This window comes from Rhinatrema bivittatum, chromosome 13, assembly GCF_901001135.1.
Source record: "Rhinatrema bivittatum chromosome 13, aRhiBiv1.1, whole genome shotgun sequence".
NCBI classification, from domain to species: Eukaryota; Metazoa; Chordata; class Amphibia; order Gymnophiona; family Rhinatrematidae; genus Rhinatrema; species Rhinatrema bivittatum.
In genome coordinates this window covers 27036411-27059525 of record NC_042627.1, presented here as the reverse complement: position 1 = coordinate 27059525, position 23115 = coordinate 27036411, and the positions used below count along the sequence as shown (strand labels likewise).

Below are 23115 nucleotides of genomic sequence, written 5' to 3'. Positions count from 1 at the left end.
AAAAAAAGGAAAAAACAGTTATTGATACAGTAATCTACCATTAATTCAATCACCGCTGGGAGAGTCAATTAAGGAAATATCGAAAGGTAAAGAAGAAATATATAACATTCATAGGATTCAAAAATATCATCTTAGCCAGCCACTCTAAGGGGATCTGATTCTGAACAAACCCTCTAATTATTCAGGTTCAAATAACACATATTTAACACCTGCAGGAAAAGCGTAAAAGAAAAGCAGTCCCCAGGGCAAAAGCTATGTTGCGGCGCCTCAGCAATATTAGAAAAAATAGCAATTCTTTGACCTAGAAACTTCTTGTTAATTAATTGAAAAAATAGTCTAAGAGTCCATAGCTTATCTGGTTCTAACTCAAAACAGACCAATAAAGTAGCTCTCTCTTTAATTTCTTCCTGGGACTGTTTCAAATACCCTGAAAGATCAGCAGTGGGCACACCCATTGACTTGTTCCTTGCACAAGCAAATGAACTACCTTAGATATAGGTTGAACTGATTCTTTAGGACATTCAGAAATGCAACATAAAACCTCTTCAACATTTCCAGAGGAGATAGCAAGAGACATTTGAGGAAATTAAGGAAGGGAAGATTTGATCTTGTACAGAATAATTATCTAGGTTCTCCAATTTACGATGAATAATCTTATTGTCCTTAGCCAGAACTAAATCAGAGTCAGATGACCTTTTAATTGAATTTTCAGCTAGCCCCAATTTCCCTTCCTGCTCCTTAATTAACTGAGAATGAACATTAGATGTAACAGTCAGAGCATTAACTGAAGATAAAATATTGTCCATCTTGGAGATCAAAACATTCTCTAAGCCTGCAACTGCTGACCATAGCATATCTAAAGTTATAACTGCAGGTTTCATCAATGCAGCCTGTTCCAAAGGTTTAGGGAGGCCAGACTGACTACCTTCCCCATAGTTTCCTGCTAGGATCTTGCCACTGCAGGCTGGATTATTCATTTATTTATTTGTTTATTTTATTTGGATTTTTTTATATACTGAAGTATAGCGAACTGCCTTCACTCCGGTTTACATGATAACAACATAATACATACATTTAACTAAGACCTTAAGTAACATTCTAACCGGGATTATATATGAACACGATAAACATTAATAGAACTGTTAGCTCATTTCATAGAAGAGCAAGTAAACCACAATTAACAACGTAATTGTTCAACAGGAGTCTTAATTGAACAGCGATAGTAGTCTGAAGAGGGGATCGTAGCATGTAGGGAGAGGCAGGACAGGTCTCGGGGTGGAAAGGAAGGGGGCGGAGGGAAAATGGGTCTGGGGGGGTAGGAGGAGAGAGGTGTGGAGGGGGGCGGGTATGGGATCATTGCCCAATAAAGAACCAGACCAAAGTCCCAGAGGCCTCCTCACCCAGTGGAGACAGAACCCTAGCCTAGAGCGGCCGACACTGCCAAGCTCAAGAGCCCCAGACACAGTAAAACTGAACTCCTTAAGGGTGGGCTAAAGAAGAGTAAAAGAAACCACCTGCTCCAAAGGAAAAGCTTGGGATATTCCCTCTCTCTTCTTACCCATTGCAAAGGAAGGCAGCAGCTAGGAAGAGGAAGATTGCAGTAAAAAAAATTCTCTAGGGGCATGCCGGCCGAGCCCAGAATTTATAAGGCAGCCGGCATGGTCTCCAAGCAGCCCGAACAGCTGATAACGGGGCTTGCTGCTTCTCCTCTTGCTCTCCCCAAATCCATGCCACCAAAGCCCAGAATTAACATGGCAGCCAGCACAGGATGGAGACGTCAAAGGGGATGTGTTCTTGCGGTCTCCAAACAGCCTGAACAGCAATGTGGCTTGCTGTTTCTCCTCTTGTTCTCCCACTACTTACAATAAGATTTTACTTAATCTTCCAAATTGCTGCTTAGGGACACACCTTCCCTTAATTCAGGCCAAAACAGTACAGCCAAAACAGTTAACCCGCGTTTGGACGCGCTAGCTTTACTCCTTATTCAGTGAGGGGTAATAGCGTGTCGAAAACGCACGTCCAACCCACTCCCCCCCCCCCCCCCGAAACTAACAGTGCCTGCGTGATACAGTAAGTAAAATGTGCAGCCAAGCCGCACATTTTACTTTAAGAAATTAGTGCCTACCCAAAAGGTAGGCGTTAATTTCTGCCGGCGCCGGGGAAGTGCACAGAAAAGCAGTAAAAACTGCTTTTCTGTGCACCCTCTGACTTAATATCATGGCGATATGAAGTCTGAGGTCCCAAAAGTTAAAAAAAAAAAAAGTTAAAAATTAAAAAAAATGTAAAATCAGCCCGCGGCTCACAGGTTGAAAACGGGACTCTCAATTTTGCCAGCATCCGGTTTCCGAACCCTTGGCTGTCAGCGGGCTCGAGAACAGACGTCGGCAAAATTGAGCGTTGGCTGTCAAACACGCTGACAGCCGCCGCTCCTGTCCAAAAAGAGGCGCTAGGGATGCGCTAGTGTCCCTAGCGCCTCTTTTTACCGTGGGCCCTAATTTAAATATTTTGTTTTACTGTATCGCGCACACAGGACACTGGCCAGGGTGCTCGACCACTCTCCTGCGAACTTTACTGTATCGGCCTGTTGGAAACAACTTATGCATCCACCATGTTTTTGTGAATAAAATTCACATGCAGGTTACATCTTGAGCCCTATTAGTACAGAACAAGTGCCTCTAAGCATTAATACAATTTATCTTGGAGACTGCATATCTAATTCATTTGCTATGGTTTGTCAGCAGTGGAAAGATAAAAAAAAAAAAAAAGCATTCAAAGCCTCCTCTTTGGTAGCACTGAGTTGTGCTTGAAGAGGCGATATACTTGGAACTGCTGAGAGAAGTTAGGGAAACCACTTGCTGCATCTTTCTCTTTGGCTTCAAACAGAAAGTTTCCAGTTCTTAGGTATCTTAAATTGCCTGCCATGATCACCACCAGAAGAAACAATAGGGATCTTTAAAAAAAATATTAAAAACAAAACAAAACACGGCCACAACAACTTACCCTATCAACTTTCATTATTTGGAATCGCTGAGAAATGTCAGCAGTGTTGGCTGGCAGTCGAGATCGGCCGGACACAAATCTCATGAAAAGGACCCTCTCTTCATTGGAAAATTCTTCAAGGGTTTGCCAGAACCATTGCACTAACTGGTGCTGTTCATCCACTTCTCGATAGCGCACAACTTTCTTCAGGACGTCGACGGAGATCTCGGGCATGCCACATACCATCTGCTCCAACTGCTTAGCGGTAAGGAGGGACAACAGAGGTACTGGGACAATCCAAGACATTCCTTCGCGCACAGAAGCTACCTACAGATGCAAATAAGATACTTCATCAATAGCACAATTACTCATACAAAACACTTCTATTGCAAGGGATCAGGACATGAGGATGGCAGCAGCAGATCCAGGAATGACAAAATAGTACTTCTTTACAGAAAAGGTGGTGGATATACTAATAGACCAGCCTCCCAACAGAGACACTGGGGCAAAACAGAACCACACTTAAAGAAAACAGGATCCTTAGCCATAGGGAAGGCACAGGTAAAGCTGGAGATCTGAGAAGTGAAAAAGAACAAATTGGCCAGGCCTTGCAGTCTTATCTGATATCATAATCTGGGTTCCTATAGGATTATAATCAATACCCCTGGCCCCATTAAAGAATTTTAGACCTTGCAATGAAAAGGAGTTAAGTTTGTACAATGCAGATAGCAGAGACTGCAGTGTACAAATCAATCCTTGTTAGAATTTTCATTGCTTATAAGGCCTAAAATTCTTTAATGATGTCAATTTTACAATGAATACTTCTGAATGTGTCTGTAACAACAACATCCTCCCCAACCCCATCCCACCTCCCGAAAACTCACCCCAATTCAAAATGCCCACTTACATTGGGCCATATATTCAGTGTCAGGCTAAGCCTTATAAATCTGTCTCTTTCTCTCCCCCCCCTCCCGATGTTCACCGGACTCTCATGCCTACTGAGGAGCTGTAGCAAAGTTACATGCATAACATATGTGCGCTGGCTGAGGAAAATTAGGGGTTACGGGCATCAGTGCTGGCCCCGCCTCTGGAACGCCCATGCCCTGCCCCTTTTCCGCCTAATTTTTCTGGGTGCACACACATTAATGTACACGCGCCCTTCCTGGCTATTTACAATTCGTGTAGCTCCTGTGCGGCCCACTTACACGCGCATGTCGCCGTTTTTGCGCACAAGGTTTTTAAAATCTACCTCTTGGTGAGAGGGACAGCACTTGTCTATCGCACATGAGAGAGTAGAAAAACTAATGGTCAAAATAAATGTCCATAAGAATGACCATGAATTCCAATGCCAAACTTTCAAATCTCAACCAGGAGGCCATGTCCGTAAAAAAAAAAAAAAGTTGCGATGTCTAAAAACCTAGAAGACTGTCAATAAAGCAAAATTGCTTACCTTGTAATAGGTGTTATCCCAGGACAGCAGGATGTAGTCCTCACATATGGGTGACATCAGTAATGGAGCCCTATGTACGGAAAACTTCTGTAAAAGTTTCTATGAAACTTTTGACTGGCACCAGAGTGCCTACTGAGCATGCCCAGCATGCCATGATATTCCCTGCCACAGGGGTCTCCCTTTAGTCTTTGTATGTAGCAAATAGCGTTAGCCAAAAATAAAATAATAAAACGTATCGGACCCAACTCCGCGGGGTGGCGGGTGGGTTTCGTGAGGACTACATCCTGCTGTCCTGGGATAACACCTATTACAAGGTAAGCAATTTTGCTTTATCCCAGGACAAGCAGGATGCTAGTCCTCACATATGGGTGATTAGCAAGCTAGAGGCTGATTCATTTTGTGCTGAAATGACCGTAAGGTATTGTTATTGAAATGAATCAGTCGAAATCACAGCAGGTTGGATGTAGGAGGAGTTGGGATTAAACTGGAAACAAGTTCTTTAAGACGGATTGTCCATATGCTGAATCTTGTCTTCCCTCCTTGTCTAGACAGTAGTGAGCTGCAAAGGTGTGAAGAGAACTCCATGTTGCTGCTTTACAAATGTCCAGAATAGGTACAGAGCGAAGGTGTGCTACTGAAGTTGACATTGCTCTGACTGAATGTGCTTTTACTCGCCCTTGGAGAGTAAGGCCTGCTTTTTCATAACAAAATTGTATGCAATCTGCTAGCCAGTTTGACAGAGTATGCTTACCCACTGCCTTACCTGGTTTGTTTGGATCATAGGACACAAACAGTTGATTTGATTTTCTTTGGGCTGCAGTGCGGTTTAAATAGAAAGATAACGCACGTTTACAGTCCAAAGTGTGTAAGGCTCTCTCTCCCTGGTGAGAGTGAGGCCTAGGAAAGAATGTAGGTAAAACTATGGTTTGGTTCAAATGAAATTCCATGACAACCTTAGGAAGGAATTTTGGATGTGTACGGAGGACTACTCTGTCATGAAGGAACTTCGTGAAGGGTTCGTAAGTTACTAGTGCTTGTAGTTCACTGACCCTTCTAGCTGATGTAATGGCTATGAGAAATACCGTTTTCCAAGTAAGGAATTTAAGGTCACAGGTATTTATGGGTTCAAATGGAGAACGCATAAGCTTGGTTAAAACTACGTTCAGGTCCCATAGTATGCTTGGGGAATGAACTGGAGGTTTAATGTGAGTTAGGCCTCTCATGAATTTACTGACGAGAGGCTGTGTGGAGAGAGGCGCATCTCCTAGCTTGTTATGATAAGCTGAGATTGCACTTAAGTGTACCCTTACAGATGACGTCTTAAGACCAGAGTCTGAGAGATGGTAAAGGTAATCTAGTAGCAAGGTAGTGGGGCAAGTGAAAGGATCTAAACCTTTCTGAGTGCACCATAAAGTAAACCTTTTCCATTTGTATGAATAATTTTTTCTAGTGGACGGTTTACGTGCAGCTATGAGTACCTGAGATATATTGGTTGAAAGGTTGAATGGTTGCAAGATCAAGCTTTCAACATCCATGCTGTCAGGGACAGGGATTGGAGGTTGGGATGGCGCAACTGTCCCTGTTCCTGAGTTATGAGAGTGGGAGCTACTCCCAGGCGAATTGGATCCCTGACTGAGAGATCTAGCAGTGTGGGGAACCATACTTGTCGAGGCCAATATGGGGCTATGAGTATCATGGACCCCTTGTCCTGTTGTAGCTTCACTAGCGTTTTGGTTATGAGCGGTATTGGTGGATACGCGTATAACAGGCCTGAGTTCCAATGGCGGGCAAACGCGTCCTTTGGTAAGCTGTTCTGCTGGAAGAGGAGAGAGCAGTAATTGTTCACTTTGTAGTTCAGATGTGACGCAAAGAGATCTATGGTTGGTTGACCCCAGCGTTGAAATATTTTGGTTGCTATCGCTGGATCGAGGGACCACTCGTGTGGTTGGAAGTGACGGCTGAGGCGATCCGCTACTGTGTTGTGGATGCCTGCTAGGTAGGTGGCCCGTAGTAGAATTGAGTGTGCTAGGGCCCAGTCCCATATTTGAGCTGCTTCCTGACAAAGGAGGTACGAGCCCGTACCACCCTGCTTGTTGATGTACCACATGGCTACTGTGTTGTCCGTTTGGATCAGAACAGTCTTGTGTGAAAGGCAGTCCTTGAATGCATATAGAGCATAGCGTATAGCTCAAAGCTCCAGAAAATTTATCTGAAAGGAGGCTTCTTGATTTGTCCACTTGCCCTGTGTTTTCAGATGAGCAATGTGCGCTCCCCATCCCAAGGTGGACGCATCTGTAGTTAAAGTCACTTGTGGAACTGGTTGCTGGAAAGGTAGGCCTTTGAGCAAGTTGATTGGTGATGTCCACCAGAGAAGGGAAGACTTCAGCTCTGGCGTTATCTGGATGTGAGTGGACAGTGGCTGAATGGCTTGAATCCATTGAGATTTCAGTGTCCATTGCATTAGTCGCATGGTCAGTCTGGCCATGGGAGTGACGTGAACTGTTGAGGCCATGTGTCCGAGTAGGATGAGGCACTGATGAGCTGTGACTGTATGTTGATTGCGAATAGAATGTACTAGGAGAACGAGCGATTGAGCCCGGTCTTTCGGAAGAAAGGCCTTTGCTGTGATGGTGTTGAGATCTGCACCTATGAACTGCAACTGGTGAGATGGTGTGAGATGGGATTTGTCGTAATTGATGAGAAATCCCAAGGAGTGAAGCAATCTTATTGTGAGATGGAGAGAAGTGACAGCTCCGCTCTGTGTATGACTTTTGATGAGCCAATCGTCCAAGTAGGGGAACACATGCACTTGTTGCTTGTGAAGATGTGCCACCGCTACTGCTAGACATTTTGTGAATACTCGAGGTGCTGATGCAAGGCTGAATGGTAGCACCCTGTATTGGAAGTGTTGACCTTGTACCAGAAATCGCAGGTACTGTCGATGAGGTGGAAAAATGGGAATGTGAGCGTAAGCGTCTTGAAGATCCAGAGAGCAGAGCCAATCTCCTTTTTGAAGAAGAGGTAGCATGGTGCCTAAGGACACCATCCTGAATTTTTCCTTCTTTAAAAATTTGTTGAGATTTCTGAGGTCCAGGATAGGACGTAGACCCCCGGTTTTCTTTGGAATGAGGAAATATCGGGAGTAGAATCCTCTGCCCCACTGAGGCCTGGGAACTCTTTCGATGGCCCTGGCAGTCAGGAGGGTGGATAATTCTGCTTGCAGGATTGTGTAATGATGAGACACTGTCCAAGACGGAATAGGGGGATTGTGTCTTGGCACAGTGAGGAAGTCCAAGTGGTACCCTTGAGATATGATTGAGAGTACCCATTGGTCTGTAGTGATGGAGGTCCAAGTTTGAAAATGGTGAGCAACTCGGCCTCCGACAGGTACTTGTGGATAAGGATTTTGGGAATGACCCATGCCCTCTGGTTGTACTTCAAAAACCGGAAGTGGACGCCGCAGGCGGAGGTTGTTGAGGCCTAGCAGGTCTTTGGCGAGGCTGAGACCGTTGAGCAGGTCTTTGTTGTCTGGGCCTGGCTACTGGTGGATAATACCGCCTAGGGCGGTAATATGGCTTTCTTTGTTCCCTTCTTGGAGGCCTCCTTGAAGGTTGATGTACCTCTTGTGGCAGCTGAGAAAGCTGTTTGAGGGTTTCTGTGTGGTCTTTGATGGTGGCCACCGCCTCCTTGACCTTATCGCCAAAGAGGTTCTCTCCTAAGCAAGGCAGGTCCGCCAAGCGCTCCTGTACCTCTGGTCTCAGCTCTGAAGATTTGAGCCAGGCCCATCTTCTAGCTGTTATTCCGGATGCAGACAATCTGGATGCTGTTTCAAATGAATCATACGTGGCTCGAACCTCGTGTTTTCCTGCCTCTAGGCCTTTATGTACGAGGTTTTGAAATCCTTCCTGAAGATGGTCAGGTAACTGATGAGACAGGGATTCAACTTGTTTCCATAGGTCACGCTGGTATTGATTCATGAAAAGCTGGTATGAATTTATCCTAGATACCAGCATAGCAGCTTGGAAGATCTTCCGGCCAAGATTGTCCAAGAACCTATTATCCTTTCCAGGAGGTATGGAGGCGTGTTGCTTTAATCTTTTGGCTTTCTTTTGAGCCGACTCAACCACCACTGATTGGTGTGGTAGTTGAGTTTTTTGGAACCCTGGGATGGGTTGTACTAGATAAGTGGCATCCGCCCGCTTATTAACAGCTGCCACCGAACCAGGGTGTTCCCATATCCTGTACATAAGTTCTTGTAATACTTCATGAACAGGAATAGCAAGAATTTCCTTGGGAGGATCCACGAATTGAAGCACCTCCAAGGTTTTTTGCCTGCTGTCTACTTCAGAAATGAGAGAGAAAGGAATTGTTTGAGACATTTCTTTAATAAAGTTGGAGAAAGACAGATCCTCCGGTGGTGACTTTCTTCTATCTTCTGGCGGAGAAGGCTCAGAAAGGAGGTCTTCATCCGAGGAGAATTCTTGGTCACTATCATCCAGAGGGTGCTCCAACGGCCTAGTAGGCTTAGCTGGCATTTCGGATAGTGGAGTCTGAGGTCTAAGGGGTGGCGTGACACCCGAGGGACCTGGTAATGGCTCTTGATTCTCATCTACATCTATAGGTTGTGGTAAAGATGAGAAGCAATGGATCAGTGAGTCCAGCTTGTCCATTAATGGTTGAAAAATGGATTCTTGAGAAGGCATCGACGGTGCCATCGGGGTCGATGGCCGTGGTGGAATCGATGGTAACTGGGGAATCGGTAGTGCTGGAACCGGTGATTGCGGCCTAGGTAGAACCGGTGATGGAATCGGTGCCATCGAGGAGAGCGGTGATTTCCTTGGCATCGGTCGTGAAGGAATCGGTGATGGGACCGGAGATCCTCCTATGACCGGTGTCGATGGCAGAACCGGAGTGGCAGGCCGTGGCATCGCCTCGATAAAGGCATCCTTAACCGCTTGACGTATGTAACTGTCAAGTTCCGCCCGCATGGATGATGTGAACAGAGCACCCATGGGGGGAGGCGGTGGCGGCGATAGCAGTACAACCTCAGAGCCCTGAGGAGGTACGATTCCTTCCGCCGGAATCGGCGAGGGTTGGCCTGCTGGTGGCTCAGAAGCCTTACTTTGGAGCCGGGCTTTCTTAATCGGTGTCCCGTCCTCCGCCGATGGCTCGCCGGGTATCGAAGCGGTGGTTGCTGTGTGCGGCCTGCGATGCCGATGGCGATGTTTATCTTTTTCGCGCCCTTTTTCGCTGCTCGATGTGGACGCTCTGGACGATGGAGAGGGGGAGGAAAAGGGAGCGTCTCCCGACTCACCTGAGTGACGTTTCTTCAATACTACTTTCCTAATCGACCCAGCCGGAGACGATTGTGTGGAAGTAGACGGAGCAGTAATCAGCTGTATCTTGAATAGTTGCTCCATTTTGTCCATCCGTAGACGTCGACCTTTCGAGGTCATCGTAGCGCATAAGGGACAATTTTTTACATCATGACCTTCACCAAGGCAAAGTACACAGTCTTGGTGAGGGTCTGTGATAGACATATTTCTCGCACATTTCGGACATTTTTTAAAACCTGTAGCCATTTTGTGGCCGGACAGCCGTCGACGGCCTAGGACTCAGGTAAAATTGTTTTTAATCAAAAAACGGAACGGAATCGCGAGAACGGTAAAAACTCACCGCAATGACTAAACTAAGGGAGACCCTTTGCGGTTGAAGTTTTTGAAGCTTTCCGTAAGGAAAAATATGTGGAGAATCCCACAGGACTCCTGATAACCGCGAGGCTAACTGCTTCGCGGAAAAAAGAAGACTAAAGGGAGACCCCTGTGGCAGGGAATATCATGGCATGCTGGGCATGCTCAGTAGGCACTCTGGTGCCAGTCAAAAGTTTCATAGAAACTTTTACAGAAGTTTTCCGTACATAGGGCTCCATTACTGATGTCACCCATATGTGAGGACTAGCATCCTGCTTGTCCTGGGATAAATACTGCTTTCTTCTGTTGGCCACCCCTTTTCTTTCACATTTTCACCACTTCTCAGCTTTTTGTTTAGTTAGGACAGTTTAAGAGCTATTGAAAACCAAAAGATCCTTTGTAATTTAAGCTAGCCTAAGTCATAAAACACCAGGAACATTTTGTTATTAACACAAATATTCAGACAAACCAAATTATAGAGCAATTTTCATTTTTTGCTGTGGCTTAATGAATTGGGGCAATGATATATGTAACAAGAAACAATACAGCTGAACAAATGGAAGTAGGCAATTCATTTCTCACCTGCCGATCCATTTCATGAAGTCTGTATTCAATGGCCCTTTCCACATATTCTTTCCTGTTTGAAAAGGTAAGTGGGATACTGTTCCCACCAGGAATTATGGGAACCATTTTACCATCAGCACTTTGACCAACAAATGAATCAATTGGGATCATCTGAAGAAAAGACAGTGACACGAAATTAACTTTTGGTAAAGTTATAGATTACAAGAATAGTGCATTGCCCAATTATCTTAATTTTATTATTTGGTTTATATTCTGCTTTTCAGGCACTTCAAAGTGGATTACATTCAAGTACTCTCTTACAAAAATAGCATCTGATTAGAACTGAAGTGCTAGAACTTTAATTAATAGTTTTAAGTACCCACATTTCATGATTCTAAGGCACCAGATAAAATCTTCCTCTTGCCACATTTACCCCCAAATATAAAACTGACCATCTCCTCCAATACTGCAGGTTCACCCATTACACGGTTCAATTAAAATGCCATGTCTAGTAATTGGATGATACTTTAGTAATGTGCTTGGAATGCACAGCTGTGAGCCTGGAAACACTATAGTTGACTTTCCCCTATTTACCACTTCCTGTTTGACCTTAAAATATTATTTCTCTTTTCCCAAACTTTGATTGTACGCTCTTTTGGAAAGGGACACTGGCTGCATGAATTTCCTAGGGTAGCATCATATACACTAATGGCACTATATAAATAAAAACTAATATATTCCAAAGAGAATCAGGAACTTTTATAAAGAAAGTGTGATCATTCACTGTCTATGACAGGATAAGATGTGTACATGAGGCTTCTCCTTCACAGAGCACTGCCAGAAGCCACAAGAACACTAACACCTAATTTTTCAAAGCATGATAATTGATTACATTTTAAATAAAGCTATTGGTACATACTGTAAATGCACAATACATAATGCCACGTTTACTGTGTCTACAAATACATAAAAAAATCTACCACAGTCATATTTCTCAAATCTAAAAATACTGCAGTACCAAAAATCAAAATAAACTTGAATGTACAGCTAGACTCACTTTTGTAGTATTGTTAGTCTGTGCCCAGTGAAATCTGGAAACTTTCAAAACTTTCACCCCAAGAGGATTAAAGTCTTCTTTTCCAAAACCTGCTCTCTTAAAAATATTTCTGCTTTACTGTTTTGTTGTTCAGAATCCTCTCTTCCTGTGCCTTATCCAAACTCACTAATTTGATTTTTACATATGTTCATTCTCTGGTTTTATAGACAATAAGGAAAGTGCAAGGAAGAGTTGAGTAGATGGAAACTTTTATAAACTATATCCGAGGTGGCCAACTCTAGTCCTCGAGAGCCACAAACAGGTTTCTACAATAGCCACAATGAATATACATTAGAAAGATCAGCATGCATGGGAACCTCTCTCATGCATATTCATTGTGGATATCCTGAAAAACTGGCCTGTCTGTGGCGCTCCAGGACTGGAGTTGGTCACCCCAAACTACATAATCACTGGCAGATTACTACTGTATAAAAGGGTCTAAAATAATCAATCAGGCTTGCACAAAATGAACTTATATATGAAATACAATTTTAGACAAACATAGGAGAACCAAATAAAGACTAAAAGAGTGAAACTGTTGAGTATTTTGAAGGAACTATTTAGTACTATTGCTTATAGTGGAAACATTTATATTTATATTAAATAAAATTGTGAACAAAATATTTACAGCAGGTGTATTCACTTCCCATCCAAAAGGGCCACACGCAATGACAATGTCAGATACAGCTAAAATGCAACAGGTCTAAGAATTAGGTTTGCTGCATATTTTATTTACTCTCAATCTCAAACCTAGCCAGGGCACAGGAACGACTACAGTAAATACCTCTGATTTATTTATTTATTTTTAATTTTTATATACCGATGTTCCTGTAAAGAATACACATCGCACCGGTTTACAAGGAACTGAACAGTCGCCTCCAGGGCGGAAATACATTAAAACAGTCGCCTCAAGGCAGAATACATTAACACAAGTATACAGGAAAACTATTAAAGAGAACTTTCATAAACTCAATTAAATGTAACTGGGAACCATAAATCAGGAACATATGTACAGAGGTAGGTATATCGTCTGTCGCTTCACCAGATTTTAGCTCTCAGGGAAAGCTTGAGTGAATAGCCAAGTCTTTAGCTTCTTTTTGAATGTCGGAAAGCATGGTTCTTGGCAGAGGTCCGGTGGGAGCAGGTTCCAAAGATGGGGACCTGCAGTGGACAGAGCTCGTTTCCTCAATGAGGTTTTTGTTGGCTGGGTGTGAAGCATGTTTTGGTATGCACTTCTGATTGGTCTATTGGAGATGTGTTGCTGTAGTTGGAAGGATAGGTTGAGGGGGGAGATGTTGTGAAGAGCCTTGTGAATCATCATGAGGGATTTAAATTGTATCCTAAATTTTATAGGCAGCCAGTGAAGATTTTATATTTTCCTACCTCATGAAAATTCTCTTCTGTAATCCCACTGTCTTCAATGTGAAGAATGCTGTTGAGCGTCTGTACGTAGAGCAGATCCACCTCCTCTAGGTCCTCCAAAGTGAGTGGGATGCAACACAGTTGTTTCCAGACCATTGGGGCCAAGTGTAGATCCAAAGGTTTCTTGGTACGTATAGCCACACCCATCAGAATGCCTAGGAACTTAAACTGCATGAGATGGTCCTCCAAGAATGCAGAAGGATTGAAAAGGAATCTGAAGAAAAAAAACAACACGTTTTTTTTAGATATTGCTCATTGCTTTGAAAAATACTTCAACTGTGAATGCTTGTACAGACAATGATTGGTAATTCCCCAGATAAACAGATAGATGTTCTAATTAAAATAAAACACGGCAAGAACTGTATAGAAATAAAACAAAAGTTTGTTTATTTTTCTGTTTTGTTTACAGGCAGTTCTCTCCCCCCCCCATTAAATATGTCCTCCCCCAACTTGGGCTCCATCCTTTGCATGTCCTCTCCTCCATCTTACCCAAGCCCAGGGCTCCAAATGGGGTAGGAGTAATCCTCAGTCACTTCTGCTTCACCAGTGTCGTACCCAAAATGGTACCAGCTGACTTGAGTCCAGCACCATTTTGGGATAAGGCCTGCACTCCAAAATGGCGCCAGCCTGAGATCAGACAGCACCAATTTATAGTACCAGCACTGGTGAGGCAGAGCGCCTTGGGATTGCTCATGCCCGCTTTGGATCCCAGGGCCTGGGTAAGATGTAATGGGGGTGTGGCAGGGGTGGAGGGACACCTGGCTGCCAGATAACTAAAAAATTAACACAAAACATTCCTCCTCTCCCTCTCCTGGAAAACGAAATGGAATACCCCTCCCCCCAAACAATACAAAAATGAAACAAAAATAATTCCGTGTGCACATCCCTACACAGCATGAGATACAACTTAGTCACCTTAAAGTTCAAGATAGGCTTAATGACTGCACATTTGAGGTTATCTTAAAAAAGACTAACCTTGATCCCTCTTGTTTTAACAACTTTAGACCAGTCTCCAGTCTTCTGTTTATAGCCAAAGTAATTGAAAAGGTGATTCAAAAATAACTGACAGAGTAGAAGAGAACCAGGTATTTTACCCTGCCCAATTCAGATTCCAAAAGTTTTTTTTTTTTGTTGTTTTTTTTAACACTGAAACATATTATTGTCGTTATCAGACAATGGACAATCCTACTTGTTAGTGATGTTAGATATTACTGCAGCATTCAACACTATTGATCATTCTATTTTACTCCAAAGACTCATAGAAATTGGTGTGACAGAAAAAGGTATTCAGTGGTTTGAGTCTTTCCTTCAAAACCGTTTATTCAGAGTTAAAATAGGACTCTCTGAGTCTGAGATATTTAGTTTAACTTCGGGAGTTCCACAGGGATCTTCTCTGTTGGCGACATTATTTAATATATACATGTTACCGCTCTGCAAACTCCTAGCTGGTCTGGGTCTTTCAAAACCTTGATCGAACATTCATTAAAATCCTTGGTAATTTACCTTTCTACTATTAGCAAGCTCCTTTCTCACATGAAATTTGTATTACACGAAAAAAACCCCTGAGATTTTGTTTATTTGTAACAAATTGGATAAGGGTAAAGAGTATATTTTAAACATAGACCAACCAGATTTTAGACTAGCTAAGGAGGTTAGAAATCTTGGAGTAATGTTAGACAGTGAATTTACAATGAAAAGTACAGTGGGTAAAATTGTTAAGGATGGTTTTTATAAATTGCAAGTTTTAAAAGAGTTAAAACCATTTTTATATTTACAGGATTTTAGAACAGTATTACAGTCTCTACTCTTTTCAAAAATAGACTATTGCAACGCTTTACTCCTGGGTCTACCACAAAACACAATTCGTCCTTACAGTTACTCCAGAATGCGGAAGCAAGGATTTTGACATGATCAAGAAAGTATGACCATATGAAGCCGACTTTAATGGATTTACATTGGTTACCGGTCATGTTTAGAATTCAATATAAAGTGATATGCTTAATTCATAAATCTATTCACAATGAAAAAAATTAGTGGCTAAATGCCTCTCTCCATCTACATACGTCTCAACGTAATTTAAGATCAAGTAATAAGGGTCAACTTCTAATTCAATCTCCTAAGTTATCCCATTTAAATAAAGTACGAGAGAGAGCGCTATCTCTGGCTGACCCACTGGTTTGGAATGCCCTCCCAACTGAGGTGAGATTGGAACTAAATTTTCAGAATTTTAAAAAGAAAGTAAAAACCTATTTGTTCAAGCAGGTTTTTGGAGTCTGGCATTTTTTTAAAACAGTACAATATGGGAATGTCAGTAGAGGCATTTGGTCACCTTTTTTTATTATTGATGTGAATTTTTCTGTTTTATTTTTTGTATTGTTTATTTTTATCTTATTAACCTTGTTTATTTATAATTTTAAATTTGTTTTTATGTTAATATTGTTTAAAAATTGTAAACCGGTATGATTGTTCCAGAATACCAGTATAGAAATAAAATAAATAAAGATATCTGTTTTTATTAGAGTACTCTGCTGTGAATGTGTAGCCATGCTGCAGTTGTAAAACTCCATGGGAGAAAATAAATGTTTAATAATAGAAAGAACTTTGATGAGCTAACTCACCGAGTCGTACCTCTTTAACAGTGCAGCTTCCTGTGAGCTGCTCTCTAATTAGACCAAGCAAGGCCAAAAGGCAGTGAAAAAAACCACACTAAGAATCTTTTTTCTTAAAAATCCCATTTATAAATACTGTATACCATTGACTCAATCCCAATGTAGATATGTAATACAATTTAATAAAATTTGCTACTTTATTCTGATTTTAGTATTCTTTAAGTGCAATATAAATCTTTGGTCCATTAGCTTCACTGGCATTTTTTAATGGATGGCTCTTAATACATTTGCCATACAAGTATTCTTTTAGTATTTCCATTATACCATATTCACTCGAAGTTCCAGATTAGATTGCAGCTTTTCCCCCTTTACTGATATATTTTCAACAATTTTTGCACAATCGATGTTACTTATTCCATGCAATAGCTGTCTTTCAAAACAAAATATTTCTGCTACGATGAACTACTTTATAAGAAATGCATTTAAAGTACAGAATATGGAAAGGGCATTTTTAGGGATGCTTTTGTTCATCATAGTTCTAGTTTTGGTGATCATCAATTTCACTACAGTGTAGGAGAAACAAAACATCCTTTCACCTGGCAATAGGAGTTACTCCGATAAGGGGCAATGAATGGCCAACAAACAATTCTACACAGAAAAGTGGTGTAATACATGAATAACTATCCAGCTCTTTGCCAGCAACTGTAACACACCAAGGGGCAATTTTCAAACTGTGCATACTTTCTCTTTGAAACTTGCCGGGGCACAAAGTATGCCTGCTCCCTTGCATCTGCTTTTTTTGTGGGGAGAGTTCTGCTTGAAAAAGTCCGTGCATGGCATAGAAAATGCCATCCATGTGCATACTTTTAATCATACTCCCAGGAAGGTCTCCTTTCAATGCAACTAAAAGTACAGCAGGCAATCTTCAGATGGCCGATTTATGCAGGAAAAACATTTTTACCTGCAGAAAGTTCTTTGAAAATTGGCCTCAGTTACATAAATTCAAAACAATTTACTCTTATTTTGGCCAGAAGATTCATTTTTTTTTTTTTTTTTAACATGAACATTTTTATATCCCAATACAAAGCAATAGAGGTCTGTTTTCAGTAACAGTGAAAATAATATAGTTCCCAATAATCCCAAGATTCTACAATATTCTAATTTATTTTACTCAATGTATATCTCCCCTTTCTGGCAAAGGTAAGGAATAATAAGTTATACAATACAATAAATGAATTATGCTAAATAAAAGATAAAATTTTAATACCACCATAAAATAAAACAAATACGACAACATTCTACAAGTTGTACTGAAACATCCACTTACCTATCCCTGTTGTATCCCACTTCAGCTGTTGCATTTGGGGAAGGAATAAGCATGTCTACCACTCCCGTCTCAAGTTCCTTAGAGGTTTTTAAAAAAATATTAGGTGCATCAAAGCATATCAAAGTACTGCATTTTTTTTCTACTTCAGAGTTTAAGAATAACAGTTACCATCTAAAACTAATCATGTAGGTTGTAGAAAGCAACAGGATGGGCAGGAATCCAGACCTAAAACTCTTCATGCTTCCTATCCGGACTAAGATCAAATACTAATGATTTGACAAAAGCAGGATAAAAAGATGTCCCCAATATTGGACCATTTCTTAGGGATGTGCAGCAGGGACGGATTCGTCCCATTCAGTATTCGTATTTGTGGGGAGCCAAATCCGTTGCATCCGTTCTCGGGGGACCCAGATCTGTTCATTAGTTACGTATGTATTCGTTTCCCAAAAAAACCCCATCCCAACCCTTTAAATTTAATTAACTACAACCCCCCACCCTGCTGACCCCCCCCCAAGACTTACCAAAAGTCCCTGGTGGTCCAGCGGGGGTCCTGGCGCGATCTCCTGCACTCGGGCTGTCGGTATTCAAAATGGCGCCGATAGCCTTTGCCCTCACTATGTCACAGGGGCTACCGGTGCCATTGGTCGGCCCCTGTCACATGGTAAGAGCACAAGATGGCACCGGCCGTCCATTGCTCCTACCATGTGACAGGGTCCGACCAATGGCACCGGTAGCCCCTGTGACATAGTGAGGGCAAAGGCTATCGGCGCCATTTTGAATGCCGGCAGCCGACAGCCCTAGTGCAGGAGATCACGCCAGGCCCCCCGCTGGACCACCAGGGACTTTTGGTAAGTCTTAGGGGGGGGGCAGGAGGGTGGAGGGTTCGCCATACGTTTCGTGACCCCACAAATACAACAAATAAGGACATATACGTTTCTATCCAATCTTGGGCTGCAATCCATTTAACTTTCTCTGATAGGAAATTATGTATTATATGGGTAGGTTTTCCAGTTGCAATCACATCACAATCTTTTAACCATCTCTAAGGAACATAAATATGAAATCAAAATAAAATTATTTTCCCATTTTCAGAACTGTAAACAACACTTTAACGCAGCAAAAATGTGCAATGTGTAGGCATATACTGGACATTAATGCCCTATTTGTTTAGAGGAGTATGTATCGTCCAGTCCCACCACTGAGATGTTTGTGGGCATGGGGTATGGGGTGCATTTGCTATATGTTTTTAAGGGAATAAATAAACATGTGGATAAAGGTGAGTCAGTTGATATAGTGCACCTGGATTTCCAGAAAGCATTTGACATAGCCCCTCATGAGAGACTTCTTAGGAAATTAAAATGTCTTGGGATAGAAGGCAATGTTCTATTGTGGATTGTAAACTGGTTAAAAGATAGAAAACAGAGAGTAAGGCTAAATGGTAAATTTGCCCAAGGGAGAAAGGTGAATAGTGGCATGCCCCAGGGAGCTGTTCTGGCTGACTGCTTTTTAATATATTTATAAATGACCTAGAAATAGGAACACGTGAGGAGATCAAATTTGCCAATGCAACAAAATTATTCAAATTTTTTAAATCAAAAGAGGATTGTGAGAAATTGCAAGAGGACCTTGCAAAACTGGGAAACAGTTTTACATGTATAAAGCACTTTACATGTTTAAGTAGGCTTTTGAAAATTGCTATGATATATGCTATTGAATTGTCAATAGGGTTTATTTATTTATTTAATGGTTTTATATACCAGCGTTCATTGTACTTTAAGCACATATATGGGCCTTTGAAAATTGCTGTGATATATGCTACTCTTAGATGAAAATTACTCCCATGTCTAAGAATCTCAGGAATTACAATTTAAAAATCCAATTTAAAGAGCTTCAGTAAACCCCCTATATTTCCAGTTCCAAATGATCAAATAAAATCATCTGGATTTTTTGTACCTACTATTTTCTAAATTATATAATTTAAATTTATCCATAAATTGAAAAGGGACCAGGGACAACACAATCTTATAAGATCATTCATCAAAATGTGTTATGGCAAGAGTCGCTACCTGTACCTTTAAGGAATTAAGGGTCAACCTTTTATTCAATCTATCCTGCAAAAATTCCAAAATGAGCGTGATTTTAACTGAACGAGGAAGCAACCCATAATCTTCATACCAAGCTCAAAGACTCGCCAAACCCGCATATAAACTAAGGAAGTGGAGAACTTTCTTGCTCGTAGCAAGGTGGTAATCACCGCAGCAGAATATTCATGCTTCAGCAAGTGAGCCCTCTCAATGGCCATACCATAAGACAAAATTGAGTTGGATCTTCGTGAAGAACTTATGTAATAGATCCCTGTACGCCAGAAACCGGAGGAGGGAGTGTACCAGAAGCACCATCCCTCTGTGACTCTCAACCCTCTGAACTATTCTGCTCAACATGGGCCACAGGGTAAAGGCATACAGCACCTGCACGAGAGTATCTATGCCCAATGACTTCGGATCTCTCCTGTGACTGAAGAATTGAGGAACTTTCACATTGCGAGAAGTCACCAGCAGGTCCAAAAATGGAAGGCCGCAGTGATCCACTATCAGCTGAAATGCCTTGTCTGACAATACCCATTCTCCTGAGTCCAGACTCTGCCTGCTGAGAATGTCTGCTCTTACATTGTCTTTTCCTGCAATGTGCTAGGCTGAGATCTCCTGAAGATGCACTTCCGCCCATTCCATAAGTTGGTCTATTTACTGCGACACTGGCCTTTGGTTCCCCCCTGACGATTGATGTAAACCACTGTCATTGCATTGTCCAACGTTATCCAGACCACTCAATCCTCCAACCTGTTGCCAAACTGTAAGCATACCAACCAGATCGCCCAGGCTTCCAGGCATTTGATGTTCCAGAGAGACTCTTCTGCACTCCAGCGCCCTTGCACTGTCAGTTCCTGACGGTGATCTCCCCAACCCTGGAGGCTCGCATCTGTCGTGGGTACTAGCCAGTTCAGTGATTTTAGGAAAACCTCCTTTTTCAGAAGATCCGCTTGTAACCACCACTATAGATGAGAGTAGACCTCCATTGGCAGGTGGAGCCCAATAGAATAGTCTTGAGACTGTGGGCTCCAACGAGACAGCAGGGAGCACTGAAAAGGACGCATATGTGCCCTCGCCTATGGCATTTCTACCGCAGCACACAGAGAAAAGCCTAAGAGTAGGGCCTAGCCCAAAAAGGCTGCTCAACCCGCCAGGCTGCCCACGTCCCTTAAACTCCCTTGGGGCCGGGAACGAATGTCAAATCAGCATGCCGAGCACAGAGACCGGAGGAAGGAGGAAGACTTAAAAAACCTCTCCTCCGTTTTGTTTTTTTTTAAGCTCAGTCTGTCCCAGCTAAACACAGTCAGGGTAAGAGGGCATATACCGTCACTGCCTCGCTCGGCTTCCTGCACCCGCTGCCTTTCAGCTGTTTCAACAGTTAAGTCCACACCTGCTGAAAAACCAGCTACCGACCAAGGCACTCATCTGAGGGGCCATGCAAATCACCTCAGGAATTCTCAACTGGGGGAGGGACCATTTGGAATCACCGCAGAAGAGTGGGGCAAATTAATTTTCCTTCTTTTTCTCATTCTAAAATTTAAAAGCAGTCCCCAGTAGGGAGATACACGTCCACCATCTGCCTGGAGATGGAGAGCACTGGCAGGCTGATGTCATTTCAAGGGTATATATACTGTGATGTCAGCTTTGCTCTGTCTGCTGATAGAGGTGCATAACCCACTGGTTTTGGATTCATCTGTCTGGACGCTAAGAAATGACGTATTAATACATTTTGACAGTATACTAGAAAGTATCTTATAGCCTATGTTAAGAGCCAAGAAGGGCAAGGATCACATGGGCACGAAGTTGCTTTTAATTGAACCAATAATCTAGATACTCGATCAGGGGATTCGGTGGGAAATTCATGCCATTCCATAACACGAAGATGTGAAATAATTCGAGCAGTATTAGTGGAAATGGGCTTCAAGGAAGTATGCACCAAAGCAATCTTATTTATGCAAAAATCTGCAAATGCCTCAGGGTCCAACACAATACTAGAATAGGTAGGATTGAGGTCTTCAAACAAGAGTTTTAGTATCCTATACAGTTCGCATGGTCTTTTCTAATTTTCAAAAGGATTTAGATATGTAAAAGTAGCATATTGTAGCAATTTTCTAAAGCCCATTTATGCACTTAAAGGTGAATTTTAAAAGCCTGGCATGTACCAAACCAGAAGATACATGCACAAAATGGGCCGACACATGCCGAGCGGATTTTAAAAGCCGCCTGAGTACGCGCAAACTTGTCGCTATGAGCACAAATGAAAAGTTCCAAAAAAGAGGTGGGGCATGGGCAGGATCTAGGCAGGGCAGGGGCGTTCCTAAATTTAAAATAGAAATTTGTACGCAAATACGTACGTGCACAGGAACACGCTGGGGGTACCCTGCTGCGTAACTTTACTTCTTCTATGGATGACGTATAAGTCGTAAAATAAAAAAAATTCTACGTAGATAAGTGAAATTTTAAAGGTTGGGGCTAATATGGGAGAAGGGAGGCTATTAAACTAGGGGGGTTTGGAAGTCTTATTCCTTCCCTGGGTGAACTGGGAAAACTGGTAATGGCATCAACATGCAAGTCTATTAAAATCCTTTCACTTACGTGATAGAAGTGGCATTTGTGCACAATCAGGCTATTTTATAACATATGTGCATATATGCGCATTTGTTATAAAATGGTCATGTCCCTGGGTGCAGGCTAACGAATGCGCGTACATGTATGCCCACACGCCTGCTTAAAAGTTAGTCTTAAATTGTTCTTATGCACATAAAACCTATTGACAATTTATAGCATTTATTGTTGCAATTTTCAAAAGCCAATTTACACACAAAGTATTTACACGAGTAAAACCCATTTTTAAGCACGTACACCCTTTTGAAAATTATCTCCATAACTTTTTAAGCCATGAGGAGTAATATACCTTCTTAGCTGCATCAAAAGAGGACTTATAAGATCATAAAGAAGCCTTATAATTAATTTTAGCCTACGCTTCGGTGTTGAAACTTCAGCCGTAGGCAGAAGTGCCCATTTAAACAAATATTCCGCCCTCTGTCCTCCCACACTTTTTGAGCTGGGACAAAAAATACAAAACAAAACAGAGTAAATGTATTGAGGATGCATTTATTCTGCAAAATCTTTAAATATTTGATATTTTATGTTGCAATACCTGGCACATTTCTGTAATGGTGTCGTCAAACACACCACCTGCATCATCTGCCCCTTCTCCAACCAGTTTCACTTTCCAGGCACGGGAGGGTAGTCTGAGGTCCGAAGCATTTAACTTTACCACTTGCCTTGCAATTTGTACAAAAATAGGTTTACATTTTCGACCTCTTTAAAAGAAAATATAAAAAAAAAAAAAAAAAAATGGTTGATGAATATTTAGGCTTGATTAAACCAATATATGCTAATCTACCTTCTTTTTGTTTGCTATTTGTTGCTTGTCTATCATCACTTATGCATTGTGCTTTATTGCCAGATATGATATGTAGAAATGCAACATGCTCTATACTGGCAGCACAGTGGACATGTTAACAATTCTTTTAGCCAGAAATTGTAAATTTAGATTAAAAAAAAAACCAAACAAACACATTACAAACCTTGTGGATATTCTTTTTACAGTAATTTGAGGCCCATAGTTCTTTCCCTGAACCATGGTCTTTCCTATGGAACGCACCATGGGGAGTGTATAGACTCTTGGTGCTAGTAAAGGTCTCAGTTGTCCTTGGACAATTCCCCATGTTCCTGCATTATAATGAGATGTACTGTTCTGTAATAAAACAACAACATTATTATACAGACTTGCTCTAAAAAAAAAGACAACTAAAGCAAGAGTAACTTTTGGAACATGTATGGGGCTCCTGATGTTCCATGTTGTATTTTTTGCAAATATAGTTG

At 41.9% G+C, this 23115-nt stretch overlaps 1 protein-coding gene across 1 annotated transcript in view; it reads right to left on the bottom strand.

Moving 5' to 3' along the window:
- LOC115075360 (probable E3 ubiquitin-protein ligase HERC1) overlaps positions 1–23115 on the bottom strand; it is an 85576-nt gene that overhangs the window by 3256 nt on the left and 59205 nt on the right. The window contains exons 11-16 of the mRNA XM_029575673.1: positions 22818–22987; positions 22385–22550; positions 17138–17214; positions 13163–13415; positions 10702–10854; positions 3001–3306 (exon numbers count right to left, since the gene is read on the bottom strand). Of these exons, the coding sequence (XP_029431533.1) occupies positions 3001–3306; positions 10702–10854; positions 13163–13415; positions 17138–17214; positions 22385–22550; positions 22818–22987 (1125 nt within the window). The remainder of the gene's footprint in view (positions 1–3000; positions 3307–10701; positions 10855–13162; positions 13416–17137; positions 17215–22384; positions 22551–22817; positions 22988–23115) is intronic.